The sequence below is a fragment of the Prorops nasuta genome, unplaced genomic scaffold (genome assembly GCF_024137725.1).
Source record: "Prorops nasuta isolate Cenicafe-Biocafe unplaced genomic scaffold, Cenicafe_Pnas_1.2 PNAS00060, whole genome shotgun sequence".
NCBI classification, from domain to species: domain Eukaryota; kingdom Metazoa; phylum Arthropoda; class Insecta; order Hymenoptera; family Bethylidae; genus Prorops; species Prorops nasuta.
The window spans coordinates 474,250-491,420 of NW_027116857.1; the positions used below are offsets into that span (position 1 = coordinate 474,250).

The following is a 17,171-nucleotide window of genomic DNA, read 5'->3' on the forward strand; positions in this document are numbered from 1 at the left end:
TTTTGGCATACAAATTTTCGGTAAAAAGCTATTTTCACAGAAAAACTTTAACTTCGGTCGGATATAGCAGAAATTCAATGATGTCCCAATTGGCTCAATTGAATCAAGACCCTGAATATAGTTCTGAATCACTCCAACTTCACACAAATCCGGTTGAATCGAACTTTATCGAACTTAAACTATTTCTTTCAATTTAATTCGGTTCTTTTATTATCAATATTTGAAGTTATGCCCTTATGTCGTATATTAATATTATATTAGAGTATTAATTTGTGAATTACTTCTATTTAGTGAATGCCGTAAACCAAATATATCTTCAAATAGATAAAGTATTTTCAATATCATTGTGCCAGAATAAACTTACTACTATTTTATGGTTATGTTTACAAGTGTGATACTTCGATTTAAATATAAAAATATGTAGTACGGAATAATTCTTAAGTAACGTTTATCAAATTAAAAAGAGTGTAAATGTGTTTTTTATTCAACTAAGAATTCTTAATTTAACTACACAACACTTTGTTGCTATGGGTGAAGAAACAGATACCAATGGATATTATTCCACTACAGATGGTAAGTTTTTATTTTATTATATAGAAATTGTATTCTAATTTGAGACGAGCATACTCTCACTCTTTGATTTTTATTCATTTTCGTTTTTAAAGTAGTAACAATATAGTAAAATAGTAAAAAGCATTTATTTAAATTAAAGCTTTTTGAGTTTATTTATAAATATGTTTCTTACAAAAATACTTGTATATTTAACATACATTAAATACTAAGCAGTACCCAAATGCACATGACATATTAGTGGGTGTAATATTTATAAAAAAATTTACCTATCTACAAAATATACTGTTAATAGTTCTTATATAAACTTGAAAGGTAATTTATTATATAAAAGTCTTTGTACCACAGTTTAGGTCACAGTTGGAATACTATCAATGTTTATTGAATATCATATTCAATATTCAATGTCAATTTTGCTCTAGTGTTTCATGGCAACATAAAAAGCTGGTAAAAATCACAGTTTTTTGCTGTCACTTCGTCATAGGGACAGAATTCTGATATATAATTTATCTGTACTCAGAATATATAGTCCCTTTCTTTAATAAATTAAATAAAACTCCTTTAGATTGTTTCTTATTCCACAGCCCAGTCTGGAAATTCAAACAAATCAAATACGTAAACACCCCAAGTGGCAAATCCTGCTACTGTCACTACAAGAGTGATGACGCTTGGTCCAATACCAGCTATTATAAAATTTTTTGTTTTTATTTTGCCTGCTGCACTGGCAATTGCATTTGGTGGAGTTCCTACTGGTAAATGAAACGAAAATGAGCAGCAGATTGTCGCTGGTAGCATTAAGTATAATGGGTGTATACGGATTGCTATACACTGAAAATATTTTAAAAGTCAGTGATAAAACTTGAGTGAAAGACAAGTTAAGTCAACTTACCATTTCAGCTAGTACTGGCAATATTATATTAGCTACAGCCACATTGGCAGTTAATTCTGTAACTATCTCAGCAAATAAGCAGACAATAAACAATATTGCTAAAATATGAATTGATTTGAGGCCACCTAGAGCAGCTCCCAACATTCCAGATAATTCTGATTTAGTGCTACCAGCTGAGATTGCAAAACCTCCACCAAGCACTAAAATCAAACTCCAGTGCATTTTCTGATGTATTGTTTTCCATGTTATAAGTGCTGGTGATGGTTTTGTAGGCCTTTTATTGGGATCTTTGTCAAAGGCATGAAGAAAATCAAGCTTGGATGGAATAACGAAGAATAAGATTGTCATTAACATGGCAGCTGTGGAATCTTTGACAGCTCTAAACAAAGATTTGTACATTTAATTAGATAAATTATTCAGAAAACTATAAAATTAATCAGTGGTTACTTACAATTTAGTGATGTAAGTTGGCCAGCCTTTCACAAATCCAGGACTTCGGAAGAACCATAAGAAAACAACAGTAATGAATAGGAATGCAACTGATGATTCATGCCAAGTGATTGAACCCAACTCCTTGTACTTCTTCTCTATAACTGCAGCAGCAATTTTTTCACCTTGTTCACCAATGTCAATAGCCTTGGCATCCTTACTTTTGGATCTGAAAAGTCCCATGTACATAATCTGAAGCCACAGCCAAGTAAGAAGTCCCATCAGTAGCATTGGTGGAACCGAATACAGCATCCAAGAAGCAAAATTTATGCCTGGACTCGAAGGGAATCGTCTGATAGAGACAGAAAACAATTAATGGATTAGAAATACAAGTACAATGTAGTATTACAAAATACTAGTGTACTGATAAATATTTATTTACTTTTCAAAAAATCCTTTTAATGTTAAATTGGTTCCTGTTCCTACCATGGTACCAATGCCCCCTATACTCGAAGCGTAAGCTGCAACTAGGTAATAAACCATGGTGCTACGAGTTGGTTGTTTGGATCTAAAATATTGTCATAAATAAAATACCTCGTTGATTCGCACAATTATAAGAATCTCTGAAGACTTTTACATACGGTTCAACTCCATCCTCCTCAGTACTCTTCTCATCAGGCTCAAACATGTTCCCAAGTCCTTGCTGGAAAATAATGATCTCTTAATTTCTGAAAGTATAAAAAATTATATAAGCAAGAAATTAAGCTTACTGTTTCAAGTTCTATGAGTACAGTTTCCATTATGGGAATCATCATGGCTGTAGCTGCCGTATTTGAAATCCACATGGATATAAACATGGTGACGAAGAAGAGTCCCAAAGTCAATCTGAATGACATAAAGACATTAATTTTTTCACAGTTTCAGCAAAAGCAGAGGTGACTTTAAAAGAAACAAAAACAAGTTTTCTCACCTCCTATGGCTGCACCCAATGGTTTTGATGATGAAAAGAGCAACTCTCATATGGAGACCAGAATTTTCTATGACGACCGCAATGACCAAACTGCCTATAAACATCATCGTAGTGTCATTCATGTAACAAAGGCAGGTCTCAGCTGTACTCATGATTCCCAACAGAGGATACAGAACCACTGGAATGAGTCCCGTGATTGGTAGCGGAAGGACTTCCGTTACCCAAAATATCGCCATCACCGAAACCACGTAAAGACACTTCATCGCATTCGTTTGCTAAAGCATTATTTGAAAAGAAAATTATACATCAATTATTCACGACTAATATGCCTTCCAAATATATCTGAATTTTATTAAATCAATCGAGTTCTGACTATATTATTATTTTTAAACAATAAGAAAATAATAAACTAAAAAGTATACCTGTCCGTGGTCCATGACAAGAATGGGTAAAAGTATTATAGGCCATAGCACTAAAACGAAAGACCGCCAGTAAATTCCGATGAATCTCGCCAGCAAAAGGCCAAAATTTGCGTCCTTCCTGTAATCAGATTTGAAGTAGGTAAGATACATAGCGCGAGATTTTTTGCTCGAGACTGAAGCATCGTCGGGAAAAATTGCAATTTTTAAAACGTATGTGGCACGCGTTGATGCGATAACATTTATGGAATATAAGATACAGATAAATCGATATCAGTTAGGAGAGAAAATGTTCAGTAGCAGAGATTAGCCTCGAGTGGTATGTAATTCCCGCTTTAATATCAATTATCGTCCAAAAATCACTGAAGCCAGACGCATCAGCTTGTCTAATCCTGAATTTTTAATTAAAAATTGGTCTTGTTGTTAAAAATGACCAATTACACAACACCGATAAGATTCCTTTTCTTTCAGTCGCTTTTATATCAATCACAATGATAATGTTTCAGTTTGATTCTAGTTTAACGAATGAAAACAAACTCTTTTTACAAACGTAAACAAAGAAACGATAGCTCATCAAATCCTCGTTTGTTTTGAATTTGAGAGGGAGTCCATTTAGCGTTGTAAGTAAAATTTTAGTTGAGATCGTGTGGAACAGATAGGATAGGATAGCGTAATTATTTGAAACGTTTTACACACGAAATATGTCATTAATTGACATATACACATGCTTTACCTTGATTTCCTTGAATGCGTGATTTCCGGATAGGTGACTTCGGAATTCCTAGCCATCTTGCATCACTGTAACAATAGCGAATTTTAGAGATAACGTGCAATTTTGCACTGCTGCCAGATCAATTAGCCCCAATGGAGCAATTTCTTCATAAAAATCAGCCTTTCCTACTTAATTCGCTCTCCGTTATTACGTTCTTTTCCGTCCTCGACCAAAGTCACATGTATAATTTTCTCTGGACTGGACTTTATTTTAATAATAATGCACTAATTGAAGGAAGAAAAAGGGATTAACGGTCCCGAATGTGACTCTCCGTTATTGATTGTATTTATTTTGAGAAGAACGTCGAAAGAGAAGCGTGAAATATCTGGACGCAAAAATCGATATCTAGATGCGCATACGAGGAAAACTATTGTGTAGGGTTGTTGGAGTGAGAGAGAGAGAGAAAGAACAAAAATCTGTCCGACGTTTCTCTATTTACTTGAAATATATTCACCGAGAGCAATGAAAGCATTGTTGAGAGGTCGAAGGATCAACCGCGGGAAATTGGCTGTAAATAGCGCATGCTACACACTTTAAACACTGGTAACGCGAGAAAAGCATTGCGTAAGAATTACAACGAGCCTCGCAGATGGAATGGAAGCAGTTTTGTTACAGCATCCATTCGAGAATTTCATTCAATTATTTCAAACGCACGTGTGATTTTTCCATATCTTCCGAGCGCAAAAAATATCAACGTTTACTCGATAAACGGTAAAATCTCGGGTGAAGCCGATAAATTATTAGTCGATTCTATTTATAAATTGAGTTGCGAGAGACAAAACAATGGCTTTTCCAATTTTAAAATCAAAATATTTCCAGGGAATTCTCCTTCCAATTTCGAGACTTTGCGATGTCATTTTCTGGATCGAACAATCCAACTATGCGCGTTGTTTGTTTTTGTGTGTTAGCAGCTGAGCGATCTTTTTTCTTCGCTGCGTGTTTATAGCAGAGTGTTTAGAATTTCAGTGTCCAAACGAGATTAAACTATCGCGATAGAGTGCTGTACAAAAATTCTCGCAACTTTATACGTATTATCGTTCTATCGGTAATTTTCGCAATTATCCTTTCAACAAACTTATCAATTTCAAAAGCCTATTCTCAATGGATCTCTCAAATTCGTACGTCCTGTTCCTACTAAAAAGAATTTTTATGTGCACGCTCCAGCAAAAAACTGACCTTCGCGTTTATACATTGTAATCGATCAATTATTGTTTAATCTCACGATAAGAGCAGAAAAGATTTTCATCGAACAGTACAGTCAATGTTAATTTTCCTGGAAAGTCGTATAATACACGTCAATGTATACAAACAAACGAATAATAGAATCACAACAAATGTGCCTCTTGGCTCATTTAAAAGTAAGTACTTTGAACCAAAAGAAGTAATCAAAGAAATCCCTCCGTTATTCGCAAGACAAACTTACGTTATTTTTGTCGAAAGAAGAGATGCGAGAAAAAATTATGGAATCGATGCGTTCGAGTCGTTGAATTTCCGTCAATTAAATTATACACTCGTATCACTTATTTTCTGTAAAGTTTCCATCCAAACACGTTTTTGCGTACCATCGACTCTGCCAAGAGTTTCGTCGGAAATGCTCACTCTGCGTTTTTCTCGGGTTTCAGAAAATATCTTGGCTAATTCTTGAGGTCAATATTATTGTCACTTTGACATTGGCTCGAGACAAAGTCACCCGTTTGTCTTATAATTTATCACTTTGCTTTAAAACGCTTAGAAATGGATGCACCGTGGATCCGAGCGAATGTTTAAGTACATGAAAATGTTTTCTTGCAAACGACGAGTGTTCGTTCGATAAAGGTGAGTGATTGGCGTTGAAGGTGAGAAGACCAGGAGTGCATCGGTACCCTCGAGATGCTTCCTGGTCGTTCCACGCGTTACTGTTACTGCCACTGGACACAAACTGGGAGACACTTGAAGTTAAACCTGCAATTCACAGGCCCCCCTCTCTCACCCCTCTCAAACTTTCTACCCTCTCCACCAACTCCTTTTCCTCCACTTCTACACTTATTCCTTCTCCTTCTTCATTTTCTTTTCACGCTCCACTTCAACTTGCGCTTTTCCATTTTTCATTTTTCTATCAATAAGCAATTTCCTATACTTCTCTAGCCTCACCCTCCTCTAACTATTAAATTTTTTTCAATTTGGTTTTTTCCTCAAATCTTTCCCATTTCCATCAATTTTCCTTTTTCACACTCAACATTTTTCCTTTCGTAAATTTTCATCTTCGTCTTTATCCTTAATTTTCATTCCTGGAAAATCTCGATTTATCCTTTCAGCTTTTCTGCTACTTTCACTCCCCCCCCCCCCCTACTGCACCTTATTCTCTTTATCAACGAAACTGACTATTCCGCTTTCGCTTTTCCTCCCCGTTTTCATGAATATTAATCGTGCAATCTTTTTCCATCGTCGTTTAAGTATCTCCGGTAACTCGAAGAAATTTCCTCGCTTTATAAAACGAGATCTCTGAACTTTGATCGTTCCGTCCTTGTTCCCTTTCGCTCTCTTCAGTGTTTATCGAATTAACTCGATGTTTTTTTATGGTGTTATGCTATATATACATATATACTAGTCTATACTGTATCCACAGTTCAGACTGAACCCTCTCAGCATGGCCAAGGCGTTCGTTGAATTATATAGTAACTGACAGTTATTAAACGCTACCGGAAGTTCAATTGCGCTGATTGAATCCTGGAAAGTCCGGCGGATTGCTGCAAGAGAGCAGAAATTAATCCAAAATGTTAAAGGGTTTTCTTTAGAATTTTTAAAAAGTCCATTTTTTTTTTATTACATTTTATGAAAGTATATATATATATATTCAAATATATCGTTCTAAGATTTAATGAAAATTAAAGTAGCATAACTCTATATTTAGCGACTCTTCCTTTCTACCTAAGCACGAATCTCCTTCGCTCGTGAGGTACTACAATAAAAATTAGAATTTTGGATCAATAATTGGAGTACAGGTATACAAGGGTGCTTGAATTTCTCTCTCGGTTTATTGCTCATGGACTTGCCATCCCGTTCTCTTTTCTCCGGATTATATCCTCTTTAAAAAGAATTCTAATGAAATTTAATAAATGTGTTTATGATCTTATTTAATATTTATTAATTTCCATTGTTTCTATTGAAATGTTTCCAATATACCTAACGTGTCCCGGATTATAAATGGCAACCCTAATTGTGCTCGGAATTCGGTGTTAAATCAGGTAAACAGCGTTTAATGTGAAAAAGTATTGTCCACCGTCCAAAGAAGGCCCTTTTATATTCTGTTTATGTTTTAGACCGAGTACACTTCTCAGAATATCAGGTATACAGACTACGCGTAGTTAGCTGAAGCTGGTGGCCCTGTTTGCTATTGTTATTGTCCTCTATGTAGTTCCATGAAACTGAGCTTGTAAAGAAATAGAAAGACATACTTTATGGGGCGCAGAAATCGCTGGTTTCAGATCATCCATCTTCGAGATGTCATCAACAGCCCAGACAATATGTTTTTTTAATGATTAATTACTTCATTAAATAACAACTGTAATAAATAAAAATAAAGCTTTGTAATCTTCAAGAGTGTAATTATTACTTGTAATATTTTTCCATCAATATCTTTAACATAAATATATAGAAAAAATTCCTGAAAATAGTCTTTTTTGTAGTGTTTAAAGCGAGAAGATACCTTGAAGCGTCGATTGAACTGCGATACCTGCAGTTTCTGGAACAAGCAAATCAATGCATTTTCCTAAAAGCATTGATTTTATTTCGCACGAGAATAAAACATCGATAAAAATTAAAAGTGTCGAAGGAAAAACAAGGACGTTCCCCAAAGAAAATGCAAATAATATAAATCTTCATTAGCAAGAATTAAGTTTTCAGGAACAAAGCGTAAAAAAACGAGTGACGAATCATCGTCAAAGGGGGATGTGGGTAATAGAAATGATTGGTGTGAGAAATATAACCGCGAGAGAAAAGGGAAACCATTGTTGCGTATTTTGAAAAATTTTAAAAGCAGGGGGAAATGTGAATTTTTTTTACTTTTTCATATTTTATATTTTTTTTATAAAACAAAATAGGAAAGTGCGAGTGAACGATGACCATCGCGCAACGAGGGGAAAATAAAAACAGTTGATACTTATTTTGAAAATTGAAAGAAGAAAGAAGCGAGGGGAATTTGTACAATATTTATGCAGTTTGTGATTTTTAATATTGCATTTTGTTTACGAGATAAGAAAGTGCGAGTGAACGACGAGCGTCATAACGAAGGGGAAATCAAAACAATTGTCACGTATTTGGAAACTTGAAACAAAAAAAGGAATTATGAAGACTATGAAATTTGTGTACATTTTCATGTTTTACGAGATAAAAAAGTGCAAGTGAACGATGAAGACTATCATGAAGAAGAAATGAGAATCAAAGAGCAAAAAAAAGAAAGGTATAAGAATGACTTACTTTTTCAGTTCGAACAATTGATTTTTAGTGCTTTATAGGAAAGTGCAAGTGAGCGGCGATCGTGCATGCGTTGCAAGGGCCAAAGAAGAAGAAGAAGAGATAAATATGACCGGTCTTGAATAATGACTGGGAACACCTTTCAACTCCCTTGACACAGGTAAACCGACCAATCAGAACTCGAAGAGTGGACTTGCACCATGCTCGGTTGTTCCTGGCAAAAACTCAGCCAGGTTTTTCTGAATTTACCTGGCGAACGTCGAAGAGGCAAAAATGGGTTTTCGCGCTAAAAACTACATTCATTTGGGATTCCAGGAGGATTCGTCAACCCTGAAGCGATTCGTCGGAAAGGAGCGAGTGGAGCTTCGGCCGGCCAAAATGAATTTACCGATCGATAAGAAAGATCCTAGGTTATCGGGGAAGATGAGGTACTTCTGGGAATTGGAAGAGAGCACGTGGTTCTTGGAAGGAGAGTTACAAGTGGATCAGGAAAGTGGAGTGGCTGAAAACCCCCGTTACGGCTCTTCCTCTTTCGATGGATCGTTTATTTCGTTCTCTCGAAGATTTTAGAAGCTGAATTCAAGGGGGGATAAATAAACAAATTTATAAATTTTAATAGGAAAAAAAAACGAGTTTCCATGTCGATTAAAAAAAAATGAGTCGTATGTTTGGGAAAAAATTGTTGAGAGTGAAAAAGGAAGTTGGTGTAAGTTGAGTCTGAATGAAACCATCTGCAGACGAGTATAATGATAATATTATTGAACTGGTAGCAACTGGAGAAGGTTGAGTAGATCTGGAATGAAAACTGTTGCAATTAGGAAGATGAAGTGGAATATATATATATATATATATATATATAAGAGGCTGGTAAAAATATAAATTAAGGTTAAAATATGGCCAGAAGAACGAGGTAAGAAAATCTGCATTCCTACGCGTTCTGAACTTGACTGGGCTTGGCTATTGGTGTTCCATTAACGTAAGCAGTTGCAAGACGACCACTTATGGTCTCTGCCCCAAAGGGAGCAAACCAACAAAAACCACCACATCCAAACGAGCTCGTCCAAAGCACGCAATGCAACAAATTATTTTCCACTGAATAATTACGACAATTTAGATGGACTCCTCGGTAAATTATTCCTCGATTATCAAATTTAAAACCACTGGAAGCATTGCACACTGAATTGTTGATTTTAAAAAATTTTATAATTTTTGTGAAATTTTTTAAATTGACAGGCACGAAGGTATGAATTTTATATTCGTTGTATAAAATATTTAATTTGTGTACGAACACACCAGTTATACTGTTATTTTTATTATAATCTCAATGTCCTTCGATGAAAAATTATATACTGAAAAAAATGTAGTAAAATTTATTCTCGACTCTTTAAAATATTATTCACGTGATTGTGCCTCTGTTCCAGTAGCAAGCACAGAGTTGATAAGCATTGCTTCATTTGTAGTGAGACAAATGAAAACATTTTAAATTACTTGTGGAACATTTCGAGTGGCCAGTAAAATAGGTCAATTTTTTCAGAATGTAATAAAGATACGGTACTGGTGATTTTTTCTAATTTTCTATGAGTATAAAACTGAAATTGTACGAGCGAGTATTACAGGAATCTCACAGGTGTGCTGATATCGAAATATTGATAATAAAAGCTTCGTTATTGAAAATGCAACAAAAAAAAACAATACCTTATTAGCACTCTTATCAATGGACTTCCGGTGAATTCCTGGAAGGAAATTGAAGAAGAGCCACTAAATATCCAAACTATTTAATCGGATTCACGTTATTCGAGAAAGGTGAGCGATTCAACGGTACCGAGAAACTTTTCCTCAACCTCTTTACTTACAGCAAAGTTCAAGGTCACTCGAGGTACCATCAAGGAAAAATAATGTGAGAATAATAATGAAAAATGTTACAGGTGTGCGCAGAGGCGTTGTGGCAGTTGGTCCATTGATAACAAAGGTTCATTGTTGAAAAGGAAGATTGATGGCTTATCGGGCCTTGTATCAATGGACTTCCGGTATTTTTTCTGGAGGAAAATGAGAGATCCCACGAGGCTCAGGCTGATTGGCAATTACGGATGCACCGCACAGATAGTTCACGTACACCGGTGCTTTGCTCCATCTTGGTTCTTGCCAACTGTTAAAAATACCTTGCACCGGATTACCAACGACCACTTGGAGCAGTTTTCCACCATCCAGAAGATTCTTGGATCCTCCATTCCATGTTACTGGAAGCTTCTCGAATTTCTTGGCGCATCATCAATTATCGTTATTAATTAAGATAAAATTATCTAATAACGACGTGGTAGAATAATTGCAATAATTGTCTCGTAATTGTATTGTACATCTGATCATCGTTAAAGAGTCCATTTTTTCTGTATATAAAATTTCTCGATATTAATTGTGTACCAGTAATTAACGAAGATACTGATTTGTTGAATAATTTGGATTATTCGATGAGTATTTGTTAAAGCTTGGAAGGATCCTGACGAAGGTTCTTGTGAAATAGTTTAAATTAGTTAATGATGATTGGATGGATTTTGCTTAGTGCAATTGATAGAAAAATTATTAATTGTATCCAAGATAATGGGTGATATTAGTAGTAAGATTTTATAAAGAAAATTGTTTCGGGCATCAATTTTCCTTTTTTTTAATGATTGTAGAAATATATAAGCTATAACGAAGACGATTTTATTTATAAAATCTGACTACGAATGTCGATCTATGTAACATTATTTTTTTATTTAAATGCTACGTTGTCGAGTGATCCTTTTTGTTATTCGAGGACGAGCGAGTCCTATTCTGATTCGAGGAAGATTATTATAAAAAAAAATGTAACGAAAAGCGCGTATGCAAGCATCGAGACAGATACAGAGTAATTTAAACTCGTTTTATGCGCCAGTTTCGTATTTTTAGAGCAAACAATCAGCCTTGGTGCCTCGTGGTGTTACCTAAGCAAGCGTAAAACTTTACCATTTAAAATTTTTGCGATTAAAATTGCCTAATCACCGAGTAGATCGTATGCAAAGGTAAAAAATACTATTGGAATTACTAAACTGACTCGCATATAAACGCCAGAAACTAACTAATTAAGACTAACGCGAAGCAATTTCGTTTAGAATAATTTTGGAGAATCTCTTTGAATTCGAATTTGCTTTAATTTAAAGAGTGAAATTTTCGAATGGAAAACAAATATGTAAGAGTGTTGTTATGTCTGTAAATATTATCAGGATTGTACGCCGTATATACATAGTATTTCTTATTAGTTTCATTGAAAAATTTTCTTGCTGCGCCACGAATCACGTCAAGTGGATTGCTCAACGAATCGTTTAATAAAAAAGCTCTCTGCACGCTTTTATTAAATTGCGTCATAAATGAAATCTTATTGCTCCACTCGACTTTCGCCAATAGAACGTATTAATTAAGGATCTAAAAGAGTAACAGTTATTACCATTTATATTCTTTCTCAACTTTAATTCAATCACCACAAAGTATTTACGTTTATCAAACGACACGATATGCCATTTCTATAGTTATTAGAATGAAAGAATATAAAGAAATATCATAACAATCATCATCTGCGTTAAACCAGGGTGTTCTGACTTGCGAATTTTTTGTGAAAAGTAATTTTAGAATGTAGCAATAATCCGAATATTCAATAACGATTTGGCTACTGCTCAAAACCAATCAGCAGTTTATCGCGAGAAAAGATGAGCAGAGTTGTTGAGACATCGACTCGTTGAAATTTTGATTATGATCTTTCATGACGCCTTGCACCATGATCTTTAATGATTTCCTTGCGCAACTAAATGCTCGTGAGACGTTTATGAACGTTTCACGCGAGAATCACGGGATTTCTGTAACAATTTGTCGCTCATTTTTTTTGTAAAATAACCAATTTATGTATACGAACGCTTCTCGTTTGCTTTAAAAAAATCTCAACGTTTCCATCAATGCGGAATTACTCTGTGATTGATTTTCACTTGTTTTTCTGCAGTATCGTTCCTCAGGCGCATTACGGAATTTATAACGACGCATTCAAATTATCCGATCGTAACGGAGCTTTAACCGCTGGAACATAAACAGAGATTTGATCATGATCTTCAATGACGTTCTCTCGCACCATGGAACTTTAATATTCTTCGATGCGCAACGAGCGAGAATTCTAAGATTTCTATGAAATTTTCTACGTTCCATCCTTTTTTTTTTATACGATAGAAATTAAAAGCCTCCAATATGTACAAATATTCTAGGATAAACAGAGAGATTAGAAAGTTTCTTACGACTATGAATATTGGCGTGCGAATAAATCAATTGGAAATATATATATATATATATATACACAGGGTCCGTCAGTTAAAACGCCCTAGAGCATAAATATAACAAGCCTCGTATCTCTGTAACCATTAAAGTTATCAATATTTAGCTATACATTTTTCTGAATGAGGATAATAAGAGACTAGGATTATTGTAAATTTTAATATCTCTTATAGTTACGAGATATACGTATTGTTACATATATTCTCTAGAGTATTTCAATTATCGAACCTTGTATATAGTATCTATATCCAAGCGAATTTTTTCACTTGCACTTATTGCGACAAACATCTTATAAATCACGTTTTTCCTTGTAAGTTTGGGGCCACAGACACAATAATCTGTCGTTAATCCCTGTTCTCGATCACTGATCAAAATTATCGATCATTATCGCTAATAATCTACGATTTAATGTACTTTTATCTGTCCCAAATTGCTGGACGTTACCAGTAATTTCACGTTCCTCCAATAGCCTTCTTCCCTCTTCTCACGTATTTTTCAAGAGTTGTTCCTACGTCTCGAAAGAAAATATTATTCTCCAGAGTCTTGCCCATCGGTTTTGTAAAAACTAACAGATCATCGGGGAAAGAAGTCAAGGATTCTTATCAGTAATAAAAATCCCTCTTCTCTTTTATTCAACAATTTAATCTTTGAGTGCAGAGCTCTCGAAGAGAGTTTATTTACACTCGTTATCGTTCCTACGTTGGCATGAAAATGCTGACTCCAAAGTTTCTAATTGGCACAATTTGACCAAATTTTTCATCAATTTTTATCATCGAGTATTATTTAATCAGACTATTGTAACGCCTCGCTGATTTTACTGCTAATTGCACTCTTATTTGTATATTATTTGTACAGAGTGCCGAGATAATTATGATTGCCATTATTGTTATTATTATTATTAGCGTTATTCACAGTAGAATACTTGCAGTATCTCGTTTTCTCGTATCGTTACAACGAAACTGGTAATCATCGCAGCGCTCGAAACGATTTACTCACGACACAAATTATACAAGAGAGAAAAAAAGGAGGAGGATGAGGAAGAAAAAGTTGAAGAGGAGAGGAATGGGAAATGAAGAAAAGAACAACCGCACATCCTTACGAGAGTTATGTAATTCGCACGAGTCTGTAGTTTCGTTGATTTCCGAAGGAAAAGCAGTGCGATCGAAGGACGAGAAACGTCACTGAGAGAAGAATGAACTATCGGGGTATTTTGACCGAGATCATTAGTCGATGCTTCGTTGATTTGTCATTAACCTCACGGATGCCCGCTTAACATTGGACTAAAGTTTCGTCATGACACCACGGAATACGAATAAACATCTTGGACCTGGTTCAAGTCTTACGCGAAGGTTGCGCTTCGCATTAGTCCCAAGGCCAATCAGAGCTTGCCATTTAAACCCCCTCCCCAAAGTTTTCTTGCCAAAAAATCCCAGGTGGAAAAACTCATTTTATTCGCATCAGTGTAGCGAGAAATATTGAAACGAAAGAGCAAAAAACTCTGTAATTCAAATTGATTTATCAATTATTTTAAATTGTATGGTCCCAAGGTCAATGCTAAGTCATCAGCATTATGGGAGAAAATTTATATTGAAAAATGTTTTACTTTGTAATGCATTGATTATAATTCTGAGAATATTTTGCGAGAGTCATGAGTGTGCTTTGGTTAGAATAGATAAGGTGGATTGTTAAGATCAAAGAGTGAATTTAACGAATGATTGTTTGATTGCAGAGAAATGCAGAGTTTACGCAAGTTTATCTTTCGCCGTTTTGCTGTTGGGAATTGGTGTACCGGTCTGGTGGTACACAACGACGGTGCCGAGAGTGGCGCTTCCTTATTCCGGGATCGACCAGCTTTCCCACTTGGAGACCGGAATCAGGACGAAAATAATCGTCGCTGCGTTGACGCGCAACCGCGCCGAGCATTTGGCCAATGACATCAGGGAGACCTTCAAGAAATCTGGTAATAGTTCATCCTGAACAGTCCAAACCATTTTGCAGTTGGTAACACAAGTTTTTTTTACTCAGTGTCCTTTTAAATTAATAATAATTGCCTGCTGAAATAATTAATTATATTTATAGAATTGTTCATTCTTGATGACGATTGAATGAATTTTTGCAGATATTTACAAATTGAACGTGATGCATCAAGTAATCTCGAAGAATCTTCTGTTATCCGCATACACGACGCACAACCATGAGAAGGTCGCTGCGACCTTCGACCTCAATGTCGGTGACGTTCTACTGCTGGAGTCAATAAATTTAAAGGACGCTGTGATGGTTGGCTCCAAACGCACCGTCTTCTTTTCCACCGAAGCCAGTGAGAGTCAATTCCCTCTATACGAATTGACCCGAGCAAATCAATTTCAATACAATCGCTCTGTAAATTGTCCAGTTTCATCCATCGATCATTGATGGGACTTATATCAAGTACCATTGCTATGCTTGATCCTTGTTTATTAATTCATTTCGCCATGTGTAATGGAAAATCACTTTCCATTAAAATTCACTTGTTTTTATTTACTTTGGCAAATTTTATTATGAATTTCCTCTGGTTCAATGACGTTGATGATTCTTCTTTTTATACAGAGTATTGTTTTGTTTTTTATAAAGATTTTATATTGTAATAGAGACCAGTGTCAGATTTAGATAAATTTAGTTAACGTAGTATCGTTTAATTTGATCAGGTTCGTCAAAGATAGTCTCAGTATTGTCAAAGTGGATTCTACGTCACGATGCATTGGAACTGACGAGAAATGCCTTGGCAGAGCCTACGTTGTATAGTCTGGACGAAGAGAATCGTCGAAGATTTCCAAGCAGTCCAGCGTATGACGTATTGCTCACTCTGGTGAACCCTGACCCTGAAGAGCTGAAGGTCGACTGGGATCTCCGCATGGTTGCCAAGGGTACGCCATGCATAATAATTGAGCATAAAACCATGATGTAACTCGATTCATTCTCTCTTAGTCCCTTGATTGACCTAAATGGCACAGAATTTCCTTAAAGACGCACTGATTCAGTTTCTCTCCTTTCATAAAGGCAAATTCTATCAACTCTCACAACTTCATTTATGCGAAAATTATTTTACTATTCGACCTGTAAAACTGTTTACATTGTTCAGTGATTTTTTCTGTACACTAGGATTAGACCAGTAATACATTTTGTAAATGAAAATTGTTCACAGGTTACATAGAACCTTTCTTGAATGAATTCTCGACGATATCAAACTTCTCGGTGAAGTCGCAATGGTTGTATTTGTTGCCTTTGGACGTCACTCCAAAAATGATTCCGGATAGTAGCATTCTGGGCAGGCACTACGCTTTGCCAGAAGATGTTCTTCCACAACTGGTGACGCCACTAGAGAAGAAATTGGGTAAGCTTGGGAATATCGATTAACCATTGTTCAATGAATACCATTGTCCGACCTTGCTCGATGCAAATGTCTAATGAAAAATTGATTATTTCAGCCTCGCAAGTCAGCCTTTATCCCTGCATAAATTTGGTTGTTTATATGGTGCCTTGCGACTCGGCTCCGTTGCATATTTACAAAAAAACGGGCCATAGGTCCAGAACTGATAACAACGTGGAGGCTTTTCTGTCACCTAGGTATTCTGTATAGGAATTAATTTCACTGTTAACGAATATTTATAGCTTACGGCTCGTTAGCTAAAGGAGACGTTATATTTACAGATGGGGTGGTGTTGTACTGACTAATCCTCCAATCGAAGCCTGCGCCAAATCCAACATTAGCTTACCGATCACAGTTGTCCCAGAGGAGACTACGATTGTAGGGACATTTGTTGCTCAGCTAAGGCTTTTACTGGGAATCCCAGATCTAGTAAGTTTTTTGAAGAAAATTTTGTGGAAAGAAATTTTCATTAATTGCAGGCAACGTTTATTCGTTGCAGGAGCCAATTTATGGGGTAACTGCAGTTCCATTAGTAGATTTGAAGCCTCGTGAATGGGAAGTCGACGCATTATTGAGGATACGTACAGTGGAGCAATTGACCTCTGCTAAATTAACTTTGCAATCGCTAGCGCAATTGCTAAAAGAGATCAGCAATATTGTCATTACAGAAGTGGTTGGAAAGCGAATTAAGAATGCACTGAGATCAGTGCAAGAATCAGCTAAAAGCTTGGAAAGAGGAAATTTATTGGAAGGATTCTTGCACAGCAAGGAAGCTTTTACTATGGCGGAAGCTGCGTTTTCCGATCCTTCGCTCTTGGCTCTATTGTATTTTCCGGAAGATCAAAAGTAAATTATTTTCGTTAACCTCTATTAAAATTAATTATTCTCATAGTTGGTTAGTAAAAAAAAAGGGGAATAAGTTTCTTACGACATAC

General features: G+C 35.7%; 2 protein-coding genes across 5 annotated transcripts in view; one reads left to right on the plus strand and one right to left on the minus strand.

The window, feature by feature from the left end:
* The window catches only part of LOC136784578 (GPI transamidase component PIG-S-like), a 17,571-nt gene continuing 400 nt past the window's right edge, over positions 1-17,171 (plus strand). The window contains exons 1-8 of one of the 2 annotated variants that reach the window (XM_066745316.1): positions 1-573; positions 14,560-14,790; positions 14,950-15,147; positions 15,515-15,733; positions 16,012-16,200; positions 16,295-16,433; positions 16,518-16,665; positions 16,736-17,082. In XM_066745316.1, the coding sequence (XP_066601413.1) occupies positions 528-573; positions 14,560-14,790; positions 14,950-15,147; positions 15,515-15,733; positions 16,012-16,200; positions 16,295-16,433; positions 16,518-16,665; positions 16,736-17,082 (1,517 nt within the window). In that variant the 5' untranslated portion in view covers positions 1-527. Of the gene's footprint in view, positions 574-14,292; positions 14,493-14,559; positions 14,791-14,949; positions 15,148-15,514; positions 15,734-16,011; positions 16,201-16,294; positions 16,434-16,517; positions 16,666-16,735; positions 17,083-17,171 lie in introns of those variants that run through there. The other variant, XM_066745317.1, reaches the window with a different exon arrangement.
* On the minus strand, positions 687-14,156 carry LOC136784577 (protein I'm not dead yet-like). Of its 3 annotated transcripts, XM_066745313.1 has the most exons (12): positions 13,930-14,150; positions 6,856-6,987; positions 5,473-6,775; positions 4,011-4,075; positions 3,281-3,398; positions 2,859-3,133; positions 2,659-2,773; positions 2,530-2,591; positions 2,331-2,456; positions 1,911-2,240; positions 1,460-1,838; positions 687-1,398 (listed from the first exon to the last, which is right to left on the minus strand). In XM_066745313.1, exons 4-12 carry the CDS (start codon positions 4,064-4,066, stop codon positions 1,144-1,146), a joined length of 1,716 nt encoding a protein of 571 aa, XP_066601410.1. In that variant the 5' UTR covers positions 4,067-4,075; positions 5,473-6,775; positions 6,856-6,987; positions 13,930-14,150; the 3' UTR covers positions 687-1,143. The 3 variants fall into 3 exon arrangements, with proteins under 3 accessions (XP_066601410.1, XP_066601411.1, XP_066601412.1); XM_066745314.1 differs by lacking the exon at positions 6,856-6,987; XM_066745315.1 differs by lacking the exons at positions 5,473-6,775; positions 6,856-6,987 and having other exon boundaries at positions 13,930-14,156.